At 36.9% G+C, this 19,746-nt stretch overlaps 1 protein-coding gene across 1 annotated transcript in view; it reads right to left on the bottom strand.

Annotated features, from left to right (window-relative positions):
* SPINK5 (serine peptidase inhibitor Kazal type 5) overlaps positions 1-19,746 on the bottom strand; it is a 78,526-nt gene that overhangs the window by 30,621 nt on the left and 28,159 nt on the right. The window contains exons 8-17 of the mRNA XM_025982973.2: positions 18,330-18,396; positions 14,370-14,497; positions 12,936-13,023; positions 10,944-11,071; positions 9,646-9,724; positions 8,168-8,295; positions 6,334-6,415; positions 5,866-5,993; positions 3,303-3,351; positions 1,446-1,573 (exon numbers count right to left, since the gene is read on the bottom strand). Of these exons, the coding sequence (XP_025838758.2) occupies positions 1,446-1,573; positions 3,303-3,351; positions 5,866-5,993; positions 6,334-6,415; positions 8,168-8,295; positions 9,646-9,724; positions 10,944-11,071; positions 12,936-13,023; positions 14,370-14,497; positions 18,330-18,396 (1,005 nt within the window). The remainder of the gene's footprint in view (positions 1-1,445; positions 1,574-3,302; positions 3,352-5,865; positions 5,994-6,333; positions 6,416-8,167; positions 8,296-9,645; positions 9,725-10,943; positions 11,072-12,935; positions 13,024-14,369; positions 14,498-18,329; positions 18,397-19,746) is intronic.

The raw sequence follows: 19,746 nt of genomic DNA, 5'->3' as shown, positions 1-19,746 counted from the left end.
ACAAATTTATCTAGTCTAAGAGATGATACCCCTGTGCCCAGTAACACAGATAATAAACAGAATAATAATAAAATAAAAACTTTCTTTAAAAAAATAAAACTAGCATGTTTTTATCAGCGTGTGACCCTCAAATAGTCTTTATCCCACCAGCCAGTGACTTCAATGATCTGAAAGAAACCACAAATGCCTTGATGTTTAAAAACTGTGCAACTTTTCCTATGTAAATAACAACCATATCGGTGACAAAAGCCAGAGGTGATACCAAGGCAGATAATGGGTCAAAATAATGTTTCATTATAAAATTAAAATTTTAGATATTATTTTAAGGGAATTAATGTTCAAGTTGAAGTTCAAGTTTTACAATAATGATCCAAATCCAGGAAGATTCAACAATTAATATTTTGATGTTGATCATGAGCCTATGCTTCTGGCTTCCTTGCCATTTTCTATTGATCTGTAGCTTATCAAAGCTGGAAAATCTGTAGCATTGACTACACCACATCCAGTTATCACCATGGACCAGCATGGACCAGTGGAGCAAGTGAGAGAAGAACTTTGATTTCCTGAATCTCAGACCACTTTGTACACTACTGGCCCAGTCTGTCAATTTCTCCTTTAAGGGGAACTATGAGCATATACCTGAGATGGGACAAGGACATGTGAAAGTTAAGTTTTAATACTAACTTTGCACCTTTTACAACAGGTATTATTTAAATATTTTTCTTAACATTTACTTTAGCGTGAGACTCTGTAGAGGATTAGGAATCTAAGAAGGAGGAGAAGCAGAGGAAGAAATCATCAATTTCTCCTATACTGTCTCACACAATGGAGCTCTGATCCCACTCACCAAAACAATGGCCTACAAGTCCCTGGATTTGCCTTTCAAAGAAGATATTTCAATAAACATCTCTTGCATGGGCTTGCCCCTTAGGGGTTTTACTCTCTAACTAAACCACTTATCGAAGTATTTATTCCACTTGTGCATGGTAATATCTCTGAAAATGAATGCAATCCTCTCCTTTCCATTTCTCATTCTGGTTATTTTAACCTTGCCTACTGGCCTCATAAACTTCTGTCTGACTGGTTTTCCCATAGTCAATAGCTGAATATATTCACAGAATCATAAAATATCAGGGGTGAGAGACAAAGATATTACTGCATTCAGATCATCAAATTTCTCTTCTCAGTTATGGATGATGATTATCAAGTATTAAAAACATAATAGCACTAAATTAAGACTTTCCCATGACTTAACTAGAGGATAGAAGGATAACTGAATAGAGAATCACTGTGTGTTTTAGTATTACTTCATGTCTTATCCATGTGCTTTTAAACTTGTAGCATACAAGCCATGGTATATATTCTACAGATTTCTGAGGAAGCTGAGACTCAGATGTGAGCAATGATGAAGAGATTCAGTGGGACAGGTGAGGGTAGGTACTCACAATACACTTGCACACATGGCACACTTGTTTCCATGCATTTTGCCATCAGGGCCACGGACAGGGTCATTCTCCCTGGTGCATATAAGCATTCCATTTCTCACTTGCTTCCGAAATTCACTGCAGAGCTCCTGGAAAATATTTTCTCAGAATGACCATCTACCCTTCCTACACCTTTGCCTCTTCTGAGGAGTAAGTGATGCAGAGTAAGAAGAAAAGCAAAAAATGTTGACAGGTAGCAGTAAATTGGCAAGTATTTACAAAGCTTCTGCCATGGACTCAAACTTGTCCTTGCACTACAGTAGATCTGAAAATATTCATCATCATCGTTCTGAGGCTGCTTATATTCCAGGTGCAGAAGAAGGCTGACAAAATTAGCAGAGAACAATATACACCTTTGTGTTATGTTACATATCACAGTCTATAAAAACTATGAAAGATCACAGGTGAAGGGGTTCCATGGACCTAGAACAGGAGGCTTCCTGGAGGGACCGAGAAGATTACTGAGCCTCCATGAGAAAGAAGGGCATCCTGCCATTTGCAACTACTTGGATAAAACTAGACGATACTCTGCTAAGTAAAATAAATGAGACAAAAAATACTGTATGATCTCACTCATGTGGAATCTGAGAAAGCTGAACTCATAGAAACAGAAAGTAGAGTGGTATTTGCCAGGGGCTCGGGGTTGGTGGGGGAAATAGGGAGATGCTGGTCAAATGGGCTAAATTTCCAGTTATAAGATGAATTAAGTTCTGGAGATCTGCTGTAGAGCATGGTAACTACAGTTAACAATACAACAGTATATTATATAGTATGCTTGAAAGTTGCTAAGAGAGTAAATCCTAAATGTTCTCACCACAAAAAAGAAATGTATTTATGTAATTATGTGATGTGATGGAAGTGTTAGGTAAGACTATGGAAGTATCATTTTACAACATATAGGTGTATCAAATCAACACAATATATACCTTAAACTTACATGGTTTTGTATGTTAATTATATTTCAATAAAGCAGTAAAAAATTAAAAGAAGAATATGTGCAAAATAATTGGTGAATCTCACTTTGTCTTTAGAAGGCTGAGAAGGAAAAGAAAAACATGCTCAAACTATGAAATAAAGATATATTTGAAATAAAGATATGGAAGAGAGAACAAGTATGGCCCTTGGAGAAACTGATACCTTTCTGGGAGCTCTTTGATGAAGTAGAGGGATAGGAGGCATAGATTTCAAACAGGAGAGGTACAAGGGGAGTAGAGAGAAGGAGAAACGTGTTAAGACTAATTGGAAAATCTAAGATGATTTGGCAGCTGATCGGATATTATGGATAAAACAAGTGTTCAACTCTAAATTACCAATAAAAAGATGGTGTCAACTAACAGAAAGTTAATGAGAAAATGAGTCAGTTTAAGGGTTGATTTTCAAACTGTGTCAACTCTTCCCAAATAAATATTAGGCTTATGTTTTGCATTTGTTAGGAAGTAAAGAACATAAAGATAATTCTTGTTTATGGTCATTATATGAGAGTAATCCAACATCCCATACAGACAGATTCTGTTGTGCTACTTGTACCAACAGAAATCTAAGAAAGGCCAATTATGGAGAGTATACCTCACAAAGTAAGTTAGCCCTCTACTTTTTATAAAATGAAACTCAAAATCTGAATTATCATGCAATAAAATTGGTGCTCTAGAAACTTCTAATCTAGGCCCCTTTTCAGGTGAAAGGCTTTTTGTTTTTATTCATTTCAGGCATGACAATTGAAAAGGAAAACATTTCTGCTAGTGAGATATCTAGGATACTTTAAAGCAAAAAAAAAAAAAATTGTCAAGGCATAGTATTAGCAGTCCTGAGAAAAATTACCTTTGTAGCTTCTCTTTTAGCCTTTGCTTTTGCTCTTTCTTCTTGCTGACTATTAGGATCAGGGGAAGAAAAAGAGAGAAAAAGAAGAAATGAGTCTTAGTAGAGTAGATTATTAATATTTATAGGTTGATAATTCGTTACTTTGACAATTTTCAAATTGTCACTCGCAAAGATCCACTCACAGCAGTTTGTAATTCTATTGACTGATAAACTGAATTCACTTCACCTCAAGAGAATAGTATGCAAGAAAAAGTCCCTTAATAAGTAAACCCTTATAGCTCCCTCAGCAAGTACACTGCAGTAATGCCTTCCTATTGCTGATTGTTTTGCATCTGCAACAGCTCTCTATAAAGTGGCAATATTTGGCTTCTGGGAGGCAGTATAGCATGGTGGTTAACAGGACAGAGTCTAGAGCCAAACTGCATAAGGAACACAAGAAATGTCTAAACCTCTCTGAATCTTCCTCATCTTTAAATGGGAAAGGGAGAGCGGGGTAAAGAAGTAGTACCATATTCTTCTCCTAGGATTTTCATGAGCATTAAGTGAATTGATACATGTAAAGCAACCAGGGTAAACAACTGGCACATAATGAAATGACAGAGTGATATAAGGGATTGGTATCATCATCATTGTAATTATTAAAAGTGAGACACTCCAAAAAAAAAAGGCATATGATGGAAACGGAGCGAGGATGATAGCTCTTAACCATTTTAGGTTACTAACAGTATTGCAAATGAACTTTCCATAATTGGATCTCTAATATAAACAATTTAATCCTGTTGTATAGGCGTAAAAAAACTAAACATGTAAAAGTTTTCATTTTAAAATGTAAAAATGTTTAATATGTAAAAATGTAGTATTTCAATCAACATAAGACTTGCTCATTGATCAAATGAAAATATTTTTTAAAAGGTGAAAAGGCAGGGTGTCTGGGTGGCTCAGTCAGTTAAGCATCTGCCTTTAGCTCAGGTTATGACCTGAAGGTCCTGGCATTGAGCCCCAAGTCCCGCATCCTACGCAACAGAGAGTCTGCTTCTCCTTCTCCCTCTACCCTTTCCCCCAACTTGTGCACTCTTTCTAATAGCTAAGTAAAATATTTTTAAAAAGATGAAAAGACAGTTGCATATCATATGAGAGTGTGCAAGAAAAGACTATGAAGAGAAAAATGATTCTTAAAAAAGCCAATAGCTTTTGCTAACATACCCATAAAATATGACATAATAAAACTTTCTTTTTGACAAGGAATTTTTATAGTGATGGGAGGAAATTACTAAAATAGCTCCAAAACTGTGAAGTTTCTCATACTTCTTTATATGGAAACTGCTCTATCCTTTACCATGAGTCTAAGTTGATTAAAAGATTTAACAAGTGTTTTCTTTCCATACTGGGAAATTATCAGAGGAAGCAGCAGAGCTGACCACTAGGTGGCAGGATTACTTCCTTGCCACGGAAATATTATTGTAGAGGGTGAAGAAATCCAGACAGAAACAAGCCTAAATACAGGCAAATAAAATGAAATGCCATAATTTATAATGGCATTGCTAAGTGGTTATATTGTGTCTACAGCATACAGTGGAAAACATCACTCTCTTCATTTTTTTTTCCTGCACTGATATTTCTGATATTTCTATTATTCTCAACTTCTCTGGGCCTTTATTTTGTCATCTGTTACTTGTGATAATACAATAAAGACCTACTTCATATATTTGTTGCAAAGATTAAATGAGATTAGGTAGAAACGCGTTTAGCAAGTATATGCCAATTACTCGCATTCAGTAAATTTTGGCTATGCAGATTTGGATTTTAGTACTTCCATGTGCAAACACTATGCAACAAATCTTCAGGATCTCTCCACCAGGGAAGACTGACTGAATCCTTTCAGAGATACTGAGTATATAGAAAATCAACTGGAGTATCCCTTGGGACAAAGATAAAAAACCTTAAGGGATATTGTAGACTTTTGTTTGAGAGGACACATCGTGTCACTTATTCTACGGTTATATTTTACTCCCCTGTACATGAGCATCCAACTTTTACCATTTCTAAAGCAGACTTTACCTACTTCAACTATTACAAAGTTCATCTTGATGTTGCACCCATATCTATGTCCCTATGGCTGTCATTCGTTTTAATTCTACTCATTGAGATCACACAGAATGAATAAGAAGAAAGGTAGTAAACTAAAACAAACAAAAAAATTCTCCTAAAATTGTCCATGTACCATAATGATATTTTACCTGTAATCTCACCCATTTCCTATTTTAGCTTAATAATCCTTCAGCAAACTAAAAGCAATTAGAATGGTTATCATAGAGTATTCTCTCCTGTGAATAAAAACGTCTTGAGTTACCTCTAAAATGTCCTGAAAGAAATTATTATGGATCTCTTTAGATCACAATAATCGTCATCTGAAAGCTATCCACTTGCTTTTTGGCTTTGCATTTTCCTGTGTATGTTTTTTTTTTAAATTTAGTTTAAATGTGACACCCTAAAATGACCAATTGTTTGAAAGCTTCCCTCAGTTCCTTCTGTCTCTCCTTCAGGAGTCCTGAGCTCTACTCACAAGAAGGCTTCACACATGGAGCATGTGTTGCCATGCATTTTCCCATCTGGGCCTTTGATGGGGTCATTCTCTCGTGTGCAGAGAAGCTGTCCATTCCTCCTTACTTTTCGGTATTCAGAGCACAATTCCTGTGAAATTGAGGAAGGGAGTTTGAGGTTTTGAACACAGGTTGGATCTGCCTGGAAAAATAGCTGCAGTTTAGACTTTTTTTCTTAAATGAGGATCTGCAGTGGGCTTATTTTAGAATAGTTCTTAACTGGGAAGACATGACTATTTTTAAATGGTAAAAGTTATAAACTCTCAACCTAGAAATAGTCACATATGCGCATGAGTATATGCTCACATATAAATAAACACAAAGTGTTTGTAGAAATGTTTCCTACAATTTCAGGGGATTTATGAGTTTCCTGAATGCCATCTGTGGAGCCCAGGTCCACATGCCTCTGACTTTTGAGGAGTTCCCCTCACCTCAAAGGAAGCTGTGTTCTCAGATTGTCTCTTATTTCTTGACTCACTTTCCTTCTTTTTCTTTTCTTCCTCTTCTGCTTGACTAAAAAAAGAATGATTAAAAGAGATCGGTAAGGATCGTATAGAATGTCCAGACTGGAAATGACCTCACATATCATTTAATCATTACAGTTAATACTTATTAAATTCTGGGGCTCCTGGGTGGCTCAGTCAGTTAAGTGTCTGCCTTCGGCTCAGGTCATGATCCCAGGGTCCTGGGATTGAGTCCCAGCCCCAGGTTGTCAGGCTCCCTGCTGAGCAGGGAGTCTGCTTCTCCCTCTCCTTTTGTTCCTCCCCACGATTCATATTCTCTTTCTCTTAAATTAATTAATTAATTAATTAAATCTAAAGCAACAATAACAACAACCTTACTAAATTTTTACTATGTGCCTAGCCTGGGGGGTCATTCCATGAAATCTTCCCAACTGTATGTTACAAAACTACTATTATAACCCTACATACAGATGACAAGAAAACTGACAGACAGAATGGATTGCTTTCCCAAGGACACAGAACTAATGTACACAACAGATTTAAACCTAATCCAGGGGAAGTTTTTTGATCTTCCACTACTCACGACTTCTAATACTCAGTATTTCTGATTACTATCTAGCTTTGCTTTAATCTGCCAGTAACTTCTCTACCTATATCATCCTTGAAACCCCACTAGGTCATTCTACCCTTGAAGTCCTCAAACTGTTCGGAAGTTGCTTCTGGCACTGAGCCAGACCCTTTCCAGAGCTTTTACTCATTGTTCCCACTTTCAACTACAGAGACAACTTCAAAGTAGTGTTGATCCCACATTTAAAAACAAAATCTACTTGGGTATTTCATGACCATGACACCCCCTTGCTAACTGTCCCAAGCCTTAACAGTCTTCAAAGGGCATGGTTTTTATTCATTTCTTCTAAATATGTTTTTGTTTTCCTACTGAAGCGGTCTTCTCATAATGGAACAAAGAAATGGAACAGAAAGTTAATCTGAACTCACTGCTTGCATTTTCTAGAATCCCTTCCATAATAACAACAGTTGTCTGGTAGAAGAGAGATGTTGAACATGTAGTCACACATGTCAATTTACAGCTGTTACCTGTGCTTAGTGCTACGAAGCAAAGTCCTGATCACCCTGAGGGAGAAACTGTGGGGTTAGGGATGCAGCTATTCAAGCTGGTGAGACACATGGGAGACCAGATTCTCATGATTCCTATTCCAAGTCATTCCCCCAGATCCTGTGTATGAACTAATGTACCATTTTGTGTATTGATTATGTTTGCTTTGTGATTTGTTGTGTGATTTCAGATGACTTCACAGCCTGCTCTGCAAGGGTAAGATCCTTGTTTTACATCCTGTACACCTTAACAGGGACTCAACCAGGGATTGATATGCAGGAATTATTCTTTGGAGTTGATTAGGAGTGACAACACCATGATGGCAAGATATGTGGTTCTTAACTTCCCTTCCCCTCACGAGAACAACTAACCTCTATTCAAAAGCATGACATGCCTGAGAAAATCCTAGAACACAGGGGCGAGGTGGCAGTACCCACTGTACCTCAGAGACCAAGACAGACTGCATTAGAAGGGTAAGAGAAGCAGCTACATGTGGACCTCATTGCCCCTCTCTCAGATCAGAGCAGGCATTATTCTCTGATCCTTATGACGTTGTGCAAAAATGCCATTGACAAGAAACAAATATAACTAAAGAAATAAAATATAACAAAGTTAAAATTCAAAAATAAAAAATGAAGCAGAAAGGACAAAACTCTCCCTCATTTGCCCAGGTGCAGCACTACTCACAAGAACACCTCACACATGGAGCACGTGTTGCCATACATCTTCCCGTCTGGGCCCTGGATGGGGTCGTTCTCTCTAGTGCAGGGGAGTCTCCCATTTCTCACGAGCTTGCGGTATTCATTGCACAGCTCCTGCCAAGAAAGAGAAAGCAAGGTGGGGATACATTTTATTCCTATTCCAAGCAGAAGATTGGAACATAACCATTGGCAGGAACTAATATTATGCTTCTCTGACACGAGAATTTTAGTTGTGTTTCTTTCAAATGTAAAATTTAACTCAACAAACAGAACTCATCACTTGATAAGAGATGAGAACAAGTGAGACACAACAGAATGTCACAATGTAATAAAAGAGGTAGACAAATAAACTCCACTATAATCTAAACAGAATAAAATAAGTGCGGGGGGTGCATGGGTGGCTCAATCCATTAATGGTCTGCCTTGGGCTCAGGGCATGATCCCAGGGTCCAGGGATTGAGCCCCATGTAAGCCTTCGTGATCAGTGTAGGGGTCTGCTTCTCCCTTTGCCCCTCCACCTGCTCATTCTCTCTCTCTCAAATAAATAAAATCTTTAAAAAATTTTTAAAGAATAAAATAAGAGCAAACATACAGGTACAAGAAAATCTGAGAACACAGAGGTTGGGACCATGAGATACGATTATGAAAACTGGGGAAGATATCATGTAACAACAAGAATAATTTGAGTGAGACTAAAGAGTAAACAGGATTTTCATGGGTAAGAAGGGGATTGGGGAATATGCATATGAGACTGTAAAATTAGGAAACAAAGTAGGAAACCACATAAGCATAGCAGAACATGAATTTCCAAATGAAGGCAAGCCAAGTAAGAAGGAAGATATGGAGATTGAGGTATATCCTGTAGTTGATGATGAGCCATTTGTGGTTTTTAAGCAGAGCAGTATTGTGATCTGATTATTAATATTTGAAGCTTTACTCTAGCTATGTTAGGGTGGATAGTTGGATAAAGGAAAGAATAGCATCTAGAAGGAAAAGTAGGAGACCTTCATCTTCTAAATAATAGGCAATAATGACTTATAGAAGCCTATGAGAACAAATAATGTAACATTTCAGAGGTAAAAAAAAAAAATCAGGCTTTCTGTGTGCAGAATGAAGGTATTTTTATCCCAATTCAGATGTGAAATTTAAAAAATTCACATGTAGAAAATATACATATAGAATCTCTAGAAAGTGGTTTGCAAAAGCTAGCATAATCTGTAAGTGATGAAACCAGGACTAGAACCTAGTTTTTTCAGACTTCAAATAAGTTCTTTTTACTCTACAGGGTTTGTCTTAGAAGCAGCAAGAATTGATCAAGATCCCATGGCATTCATCTCAGTGCCATCTCGGATTAAAGGGTTATTCCCGGCAGTTTTTGCTGGATGATATTCCACCCTTTATTTGGCTCTGAAATATGTTCAAATTAGAGTGTCAAGTAGGACTCAATGGGTGGATTCCACTCACTGCATATAAGGGTGTTTTTTCAGATTCTCTTTTACTTCTTCCTTCCACTTCAGCCTTTTTCTTTTCAGCTTCTGCTTGGCTAAATGAGAGAGAAAATGAGAAGAATCCATTGGACCAAACACTGGCAATTATTTGTCCACATTCTTGCATTGCTAATCTGTCCTCCCCCCCACCCCCCTTAGGAAGAGCAATTTTGTCCTTTTATCACTATATACCAAAGAGAGGCAACAAAACAGCCTCCAGTATGGTAAGATACCATAACTTCTTCATTGTTTTTGCTTAATACTGAAAGATAGTGATTGTAGATCTGGAAAGCTTGCTTTCTATAAAATACCTCTCTTGCCTGTGGTCAGAAAAGAAATACTATCAATGTCCATCAAGGAGATATTGAAACTAGTGCCATCATGAAATAGAGAAAGTGGCTTTTACAAAGCATATCAACTGGTTCCCTCATTTCACAGAGAGAAGGTGAGGCAGAGAGGACTCTTAGGACACGACTACCACTGATCAAGGTCTTTCCTCTCAAGTCTATTGTCTATTACATCATGCACACCCTAGCTTTGTTAATTCACTATTCATGGCTATGTTATCTAAAGACAAAATACAGTATAGGTGGAAAAAGGCCAGTAATTTCCATACACTGATAAACCAAATGAACCTATATCTGCTTTGCACAAAAGAATTATATTGCATGTACAGTTAACTGATGCCATTTCAACCACACAAAACAAAAGGCCACAGATTAGAAGTGTAAACCAATGACTTAATCTGAGTTCAATCAAATAAACTGGGAGCAGTTCCAAATTTTGAAAGTCAACTGTCAATTCTAACTTACTGAGAAATGTCACATTACATAAAGTAATATGTACTTTAATTTTATAAGAGTTCATGATTGTTTCATGGGCACATTAACTAATCAGTATCTGCATTAAGTGCTTACGTTGGGCCCTAACCTCTCTGGAAGATGAGATACCTGTGAATTTGTACCACAGGTTCACCTATGAAGCTTCCACAGTAGGGAGAATGTGGTATTTGCACAAGCTTATGGCTGTTGGGATGTTCCACTGGGATGTTTGCTTTAAGAGAGCGAGTGTTAGGGAAGCAGACATATAGGAGTAAAGAGCTCTAGGTGCTTACTCCCAGAGCTGTTGCTAGCATTCTCAGTGTAAGTATTCAACTCCCTCCCCTACTTCAAACCACAGGTTCCCCATTTACAAAAGTAGTTAGTTATATTAGACTCTTTGTAAGGTCCCTTCTCTCTTTGGCATTCTTTAGACACTCTGACATTCTATACTCACTAGAAGGCTTGACACATGGAACACAAGTTTCCATGCATTTTCCCATCTGGGCCACGGACAGGGTCATTTTCTCTGGTACAGAAAAACATTCCATTCTTTGCATGATCCTGATATTCACTGCAGAGCTTCTAAATAATGAAAATGAGACAGTTTAGATATAGTTCTCTATTCTGATTATATATTTTTAAAAGATTTTATTTATTTATTTGAGAGAGAGAGTGTGTGTGTGTGTGTGAGAGGGAGAGTGAGCAGGGGGGAGGGTCAGAGGGAGAGGGAGAGTGAGAATCTCCATGTTGAGCATGGAGCCTGACACGAGACTCAATCTCATGACCCTGAGATCATGACCTAAGCCAAAATCAAGAGTCAGATACTTTACCAACTGAGCCACCCACATGCCTTCTGTTTATACATTTTAGATGTGCTAATTAAAGATATCAGAGAAGAGAAACTAAAGAAAAAAATTACACTTTCAGGATTTAGGATCATCCTGAAATTTTGTGATACTTCCCTTGGTGTAATATTCACCCATTTAAGTATTCAACACATGTATTAAGGGGGTATAAATATAAATGTGATTTCTACTCCAGTGGAAATGACAAGGAACGGCAAAAAGCTAAGAGATATGACACAGGACTGAGTTAAATGGATACAATACAAAGGGAAGAATGACTCATGGAACTACAGAGAAGGGTTTATAGCTGAGTTATATAACTCTAGGATGTGTCCAGGTAAACCGTGTGGTAAATAGGTCCTCCAAGACCAATTATGACATATATGCAAAGACAGAGGGCCATAAAAAACTACTTTATCTTGAGATAATCTATTATTGCCCAGAATAAAGAATTAGCTGGGTAAAGAGAGGAAGGTTTGGGAAGTGGTCAAAAAGGAGACCATGAAGATAAGTCAAAATTAGATGACTGAACTTTGAAAGGGATTTGGACTTTATTCTTAGGAAATTAGAAAATGATAAATAGAGAAGAGAAGATCGTAAGCAAATCTGTATTTTAGAAAGACCACCCAGACAGATTTGTGAGGATTTGAGTGATTGGAGACTGAAGTTCAAGAAACTATAGAAAAAAATATGGAAAGGGAGGGAGGAAGGGAGATAGGGAGGTGGAAGCAAGGGAAGAGAAGAAGAGAGACAAAGAGGAAGGAAGAAACTGGAAATGAAAGATAAAAGGATTGTTTTGATTTGAGAACTAAAATTAAAGGATTGAGGGAAAAAAATCAGTTGAAAGTGAGACAGACAATAGGATGCAATCACATGAAAGTAGAAGGGGGAACCAATGAAGTAGGCTGTTTTATGAAACTGTGAACTCCACACTACAGAAGGTAGGCTAACTCACTGTAAAAAATAAGTTAAATAGGGTTTATTCATAGAGTGAAATGGTCCAAATATCCTCTAGGATACCTTCAAATATTAGCTTTTCATATGGCCACTGAGTTGTGAAAATATTTCCCACTCTATAAAAGCAATGTGGAAAATGAATTGAATCTTGAGGATTGAGGAAGATGTTGGCGCAAGGCATAGAGACCTGGCAGGATGCTAATGCATCAGTGCAAAGGAAATCTATTAGATACATAAAATAAATTGGTAGTAGGAGAGAAAAAGACAAATGAATAGTTAAGAGATGCTTAGAAAGTAGAATGTGGTATGATTTTAAAGGAAGCAGACTAAAATGTTACATTGAAGACCTCCAAAACAACTACCACACAAATTAAACTTCAAATTCAGATAATGCTTTGATATGTTATCTTCATTTAAAAACAATTCTACTAATAATGGTTAGCTCCAAATACAGCTATTTGGAGCTAGAAATTGTAGTGTTATAATTATTCTTCTAAATCTTATGAAATAATAATGATAAATAACTTTCCAGAAAATCCATCAGTAATGGAGGAAAAACAAACCAATACTGAAAATGCATGTTAGAGTAAAATGCACACATACACCACAAAAGTCAGAACTAAATTGATCAAAGTAGTCTTCACCTCAATTTCTCTCTTAACTTTGACTTTTTCTTCAGTCTTTTTCAGATTTTCATGTGCTTTATTTTTTTCTTCTGAAAAAAGCTGTTTACTGGGGAAAAAAAAACAAAAATAAATACATGAATACAGATGCTTCAAATCCTCACGTTATAAAATAGTCATTTAGGTGCAGGTGGAAGAATAAGAATAGCCACGTGTTCTTGAGTTCTAGAATAAACACGTTCCAATCATCTTATGGCTCCTTATTAGGTTGAGATCTTCACTCTTTCTCCAAAGAATCCCTTTTATTTTGTCTTCATGTTTGCCCTTCCTCTCACTGCAATGACTTTTTTTGTCATCTTGTCTTCTTTTAAATCTCCTCAGCTTAAATTCTACCTTCTTTAAGAAGACATTCTAGACCTCAAAGTGGAAGAGAACTATATATCTGTTATTGTATTTTCATACCTGAATATTCTCTTAAGGGATAGTTCTCACTCTATCTTGTAATGTGTGTGTGTGTGTGTGTGTGTCCATGGCTTATTTCTGCTATTTAACTTTAAGCTTCTTGAGAGGAAGGATCTTCATTCATACATTTACTCAACATTTGGCTTGTAACTACTTTTTGTCAAGTGCTGGCCTGGTGCTATAGTGGCATATAAAACAGACCCATATCCTATGTTCTCAGAACTCAGAAAGCTAGTCAACAAATAGTCATAGAAATAATTACATAATTACCAGCTGTGATGATTGCTATGAAATAAAATGATTAAGAGTTATAAAAATCGATTTCAATTAGGAATTTCAGGAGATCTTATCCAAAAGAAGGGTAATTTTGAAATGCCACAGTAGAGACATTAGCTGGCCAAGAGTGAGACAAACTGGCAGTAGGCCAGTTTAAAGGAAAGGGCTTAGAGAGTTCAAGGATCTGAAAAAAGGATGGGACCTTGTCTGAGACATCTTCATAAATGCCATAATTTATATGCTGTGGGATTTGCCCTTCCTCTCCCCACCCCCCCCCACCTCCTTCAGATGCCTGAGATGAAAAGATAAAGTTAATCCAAGTCACATATAAACATGAAGTTTTTGTGGGCATCGACATCTATTCTGTCACACTGGGATAATTACTACAGGAAAACGGCCAAAGTCTTGGTACCTGCTTTCACCCTCATTCTGTATAGACTGTCTTGTAAAAAGGCTTACAGAGGTGTTGGGAGGAAATATTAAGAAGTATGCTGAAATCCAGTCTTCTAACCGGAAAATAGAATCCATCTGTACTCAGAAACAGACACACATCACTAGGATCTACTTACTAAGTGATACCATGATTTTAGAGGACAGCAAATTGCTCAAAAATTTTCAACAACAAAGCTGCATCTCAACATTGTTCTTATTCGTCATTCCCATCAAGCTCCACTTTACCCATCCAGTCACTCCAAAGAAAACCACATCTATACTCACAAAATTTCAGCACACAAGGCACATTTATTGCCATGCATCCTGCCATCAGGGCCACGAATTGGGTCACTCTCCCGTGTACAGTAAAGTCTTCCATTCCTCACTTGGGTTTCATATTCTTTACAAAAATCCTGCAAAATGATAAGTAATTACATATAGCACTCTTCTACTCTTTAACATAGAAAATGCATGTCATGGATTTATAGTCAAAGAATGTTGTGTCTAGAAGGTATGGGTAAACATATAAAATATTAATGAGAATTAATAAGAAATAGTAATTATGTTATGAAATTACTTGGTACATGTTTCTACTATGTGGTATATTTATTAAAAGAAAAAAGAGCAGAGAGGCACCTGGGTGGCTCAGTCAGTTAAGTCACTGACTCTTGGTTTGGTTCAGGTCATGATGTCAGTATCTTGAAACGGAGCCCCTACTGGGCTCTGCACTCAGCAGGGAGTCTGCTTCTCTCCCTTCCTCTCCCTCTACCCCTCCCCCTGCTCCTGCATACTCTGTCTCATAAATAAATAAATAAATAAATAAGCATTTTTTTTTAAGGGTAGAAGAACCTTATAAAAGAATAAGACTAAGCAAATATCTCCTAAAACTAGATAGCTCTTAACTTCCAAATTTATGAATAAAGGATTATTAGAAAAAAAAAAAGGTCTTTCAGGAGAGAGATAACAAAATGGAGCTGCCAAGACAAAATTAAAAAGTTGCCAACAAAGCAGAATAGGGGATCTATAAGATGAGATGCTTAAATATTATTTAATGTGGGTCAAATCAAGAATAATCCTATCTGGTTTGCAAGGAAAGTTAATAAGGTGGCATCCATCGTCCTCTGTGAATGTGTGGCCTCCTGTACTGATGTTCATTTTTATGTGCTCTGCCTCATTTATGGATTTCCATTTCTAACATAGTAGGTAGGAAGCACAGAGAGAGAGTCTAATTTTCCTTTACTCCCCACTGGAGAAAGGTCAAACACCAAGACTAAAATTTAAATTTAAATTTAAAAGGCTGTGACTTTCCCAAATAACCCAAGAAAGGTTTGTACCCAGATTTCCCAATGCTTTAATTCAGTACTTTCAGGTTTTTCTCTGTTTGGAAAATTCTTCTATTTGAATTGAAGGCTATACTTCATATTTACATCCGTATTTATATCTATATCTATCCCAAATTACTCTAAATTTAGGAATCTCTATGTCAAGAAACATGTTTTGTGATAGCATATATTACTACATAACATACAAAACAAAGCCTACAAAAAAATGCTTCTCTAAGCCTTTTTCAACTTCCCATTTCAGCCAAGAAAAAAAAAAAAAAACATAAAGAGTATGGTTTGAGGAATGCTTAGGTGGCTCAGTGGTTAAGTGTCTGCCTTCAGCTCAGGGTGTGATCCTGGAGTTCCAGGATCAAGTCCCACATCTGGCTCCCTGCATGCAGCCTGCTTCTCCCTCTGCCTGTGTCTCTGTCTCTCATGAATAAATAAATAAAATCTTGAAAAAAAAAAAAAGAGTATGGTTTGAAGCTGGAAGAGCTGAGCAGCTAAACGTTGCCTCTAACTCCCTGGGAGGTCACAGCAAAGGCCCATCACCTTAGAGACCTCAATCTTATCACCTATACAATGAAGTTTTTGTATAGATGCTCTTTAGGGCCTTTTCTAGAAAGATGTCCTATTCTCAATTTTTTAAATAATAACTGATAGTTCATCAGGATACTTTTAAAAAGAATCCTAATAAGACTCCTAATAGGAAGATATTTGTTTTTGGAGGAGCAATGGGTGTGCTCCAAACTTCCTGGTTGTAATAATCTAGGAATAAAGACACAGAAGACAATCCCTGATAATCACAGCATGGTAATAAAATTACTGTTCAATGGTTCCCATAAAAGAAACAATGATAATGTCAGTTTATAAGTTGTGATTCATGCAAGGAGATTCTGAAGAAAAGCTTTTGTGAGTAAGACAAAGACAGGTTAATTATGGGGCAGATATTGAGCCATCACTGTAAAGCAGTCGTGTTCAACACAGTCCTGTCCAGCAATCCCACCAAAACAATGACCCTAGCCACAGAGAAAAAGAGGGAAAAATAAATAAGATCTGATGATAGATAATGGAAAAGAACTGTCTGTGTTTATAGAGAAATAAGATGCTTAATATTACAAAATGATGCCAAAGTTTTGGACTGAAGTTTAACCACCAAAAGAATTGCTTTTCAAATCTCAGTTATTGTTGAACAAATTAGTGATGCCTGAATGCTCCATGTTTCTTCATTCAAACTCCGTTGGACTCCCTATTTAGGGTGGGAAATTTGCTTGATTGAATAGCATTATGAAGTAGAAGTTCAGTCCTTGACTATTAAAAACTGGACCTGTGTCTCTCCTTAGGAAAACATATGCCCATCATCCACAAAAATAGTATACTTGTTGTAGAGTTTCTCCCAATGGAATAGGGGTCCCCAAATGTGAGGCATTCTGGATCGAGTGGGGGCTCGTGGTGCAGGCAGTGAAAGAAGGCAGAACAAAAGAAAAGTTTGGCGAATACACCACAAAGGAGGGTAGGAAGGATAACAAAGTAAAGGCTGTCTGCTATGAGGCAGTGGGTGGGGGCTGTATTGGGAAATATCAGGAAGGGAGACAGAACATAAAGACTCCTAACTCTGGGAAACGAACTAGGGGTGGTGGAAGGGGAGGAGGGCGGGTGTTGGAGGGGAATGGGTGACGGGCACTGAGGCGGACACTTGACGGGATGAGCACTGGGTGTTTTTCTGTATGTTGGTAAATTGAACACCAATAAAAATTAATTTAAAAAAAAATAAAGGGGGAAGGTAAGTAGGCATGGGAATGTATGGAATTCTCCTTTTTTGGTATGTATGTCTGGGTATAAGGAGCCCTTTGGTTAGTTAGGGCTGATGGATCTTTTGAGGTGACCACCTATGGGCCTGTTCATATTCAGCCAGGGGATTACTGTGGGTCCTTTTACCTTAATCAAGTTTCTGTTTTTCAAGCCCATTGCCCAAAAGAGGCCTCTACACTTGTATTAGCACAAGAGGGTACAGCGTGTGGACTCACATTTCAACAAGAAAGTAAAATTGAAATCATTTATCCAACCTTCTTAATTTGGGACAAAGAAATTGAGGCCCAGAAAGAAGAGATGATTTGGTCAGTTTCACACAACCAGAGCATAACAAAACTATGGGTAAAACTAAGTTGCTCTGAATTCTCAACAAAAAGCTAGTCATTTAGCAAAGTAACTGCTATCACTCTCAGTGAAAGTAGGGTTTAATAACGTTGGTGATTTAGGAAATCCAAGCTGTATGACCTGCAATGTTTATTCAATTACCTAAAGGAATAATTTTTTATACTAAACAATTAAATTACATAACAATTTGAAAAAACTTAATTTTAAGGGTACTTTGAAAACCAATCTCAATATCTGTTTTGATATTTTTGTTTAAACAGAAGCAAGATCTTTATAAATGCAAGCATCACTGAATGCAATAACCGTAATGGAAAAATGAATTACTCCATTTTGTATCAATGGGATCAGACATAAAATGCACCAGTGGATGCATTGTTTAAAAGACTCTAGAATTATTTTAAAGTTATTCATGTCTAATTTTTTAATGTTACATTAAAAAAATATTCAAAGCAAAATTAATCTACACTAAACCAGAGAAATCCGGTGGAAATTAAGCAGAATTAAATTTGCATATTTCCTGATTTACATTTTCTTTCCTTTTTTTCTTAAAAATAGCATATTTTGAGCTTTAGTTAGGAAATGCCATTTTATATTTAAATCTAATGATTAGTATACCTGAAATAGTCAACCTGGAACGTTTGAAATTGAGGGAAACAATTTATCGTGAAAATTGAGGACAATGACATTATTGAATTCCTCAAAGATTCAAGCCTAATTTTGTTAACACTTTGGCCACAAGGCCAAAATATGTTGGTGAGTAATTTACCTTTTCGGCACTTCTTCGAATTCTGGCTTCACTTGCTCTCTTGGCATTTTCTTGAGCTTCTTTTAAGCTGTTAAGAAAGAGAACAGCTGGTCAGTTTATGGCTCAATCATATTTTTGGTGTCCAATTCTGTGCTAGGCACTTTCCTATCCTTGGCCATAACTTGTGAAACCAATCGATTTACCTGACACAGCCTTTTCCCTGTCTTGAATTCTAGCCAGAAAATTGCCAAAGATAAGGAAGGGTGTGAAACTGACTCACTGACAGTCAATTAGAAGCTTTGTACTCTAAGAGTAGATGGGTGTGACTCCTTGATTGACAAACAGAAGATTGTCCGGAAAATTCCCTTTAACTGGCAGAACCAAGAGCTTTTTAACACAACGCTGTGACAAGGGTGAAACCAAACTGAGCATTTGAGGTATTGCCGTCCACACCCTTATGCAAACCTTTTCTATACCTTGTAAAGTATTTGTTTGCCTTCATGTAAAATCACCACTGTTAAAAAAAAAAAAAGCCACATTGAACTGAGCTTCTAAGTCCTCTCATATCTGTTACCTAATTACATTCTCATCCCAGAGACAGGCATTATTAGTTCTACAAAGGAAGAAACCAAGAGTTAAACCAAGAGGTCAAATTCTCTTTTTTAGCTAGTGCATGAAAACAAACAGAAAGTCACAGAACTGGGGCAGGTTGGAACACTATAGACACATGTCTTCTAGATAAGAAAGTAGAAATTAGGCTTATTTCCTGTCTGGAAACCAGATATAATCACTGTTTTGTAAACCTGATAGGACCTGCCCTTGAATTCTCTAACCAGCACACTGTAATTTTCAAAGGCAGGTGTGAAATTTATTGATCTGTTAAATCTTTCTCTGTCTTGATTTAAAAAATCCATGGATATAACTGGAGCACTTTAAAGCCTGCTGACATACAGATTAGAGAGTTTATACCTTGTTTAACTGCCGGAATATTAAAGACTCATTGGATCTTCTCCACATTGCAGCCTCAGTACTCAAGATGACAGGCACTCAGAGAAAGTTAACCCTATTCTTCCCTTTCCTAAAGTTCCACCTTTTATATTCATTTTTTCACCTTTTATATTCATAATGAAGGCAGCCACATGACACTATTGTTATTATTATTAATTTAAATTAGATTGTCTCTTTTAGTAAGAGTCTCTATACATATTCAAATAAAGCAATGCACATCAAAAGACCAAACTAGATTATTCTAGGAAAGTGTTTTCTAAATTTTAAAATACTGTACTTTATAAAACACCATGCATTGTCCTATCATTGTAATCAAGCATATTAAGCGTTTTGAATTTAATAATTAACATAATCACCTTATCTATGCCTTTTAAGAAACTCTAGCAGATGAAAGAACTAAAAATAAAAGAAGCCACTCAGAAAGCAAGGA

The sequence above is a fragment of the Vulpes vulpes genome, chromosome 2 (genome assembly GCF_048418805.1).
Source record: "Vulpes vulpes isolate BD-2025 chromosome 2, VulVul3, whole genome shotgun sequence".
In the NCBI taxonomy this organism is placed as follows: Eukaryota; Metazoa; Chordata; class Mammalia; order Carnivora; family Canidae; genus Vulpes; species Vulpes vulpes.
This window is presented reverse-complemented; position numbering and strand designations above follow the sequence as displayed.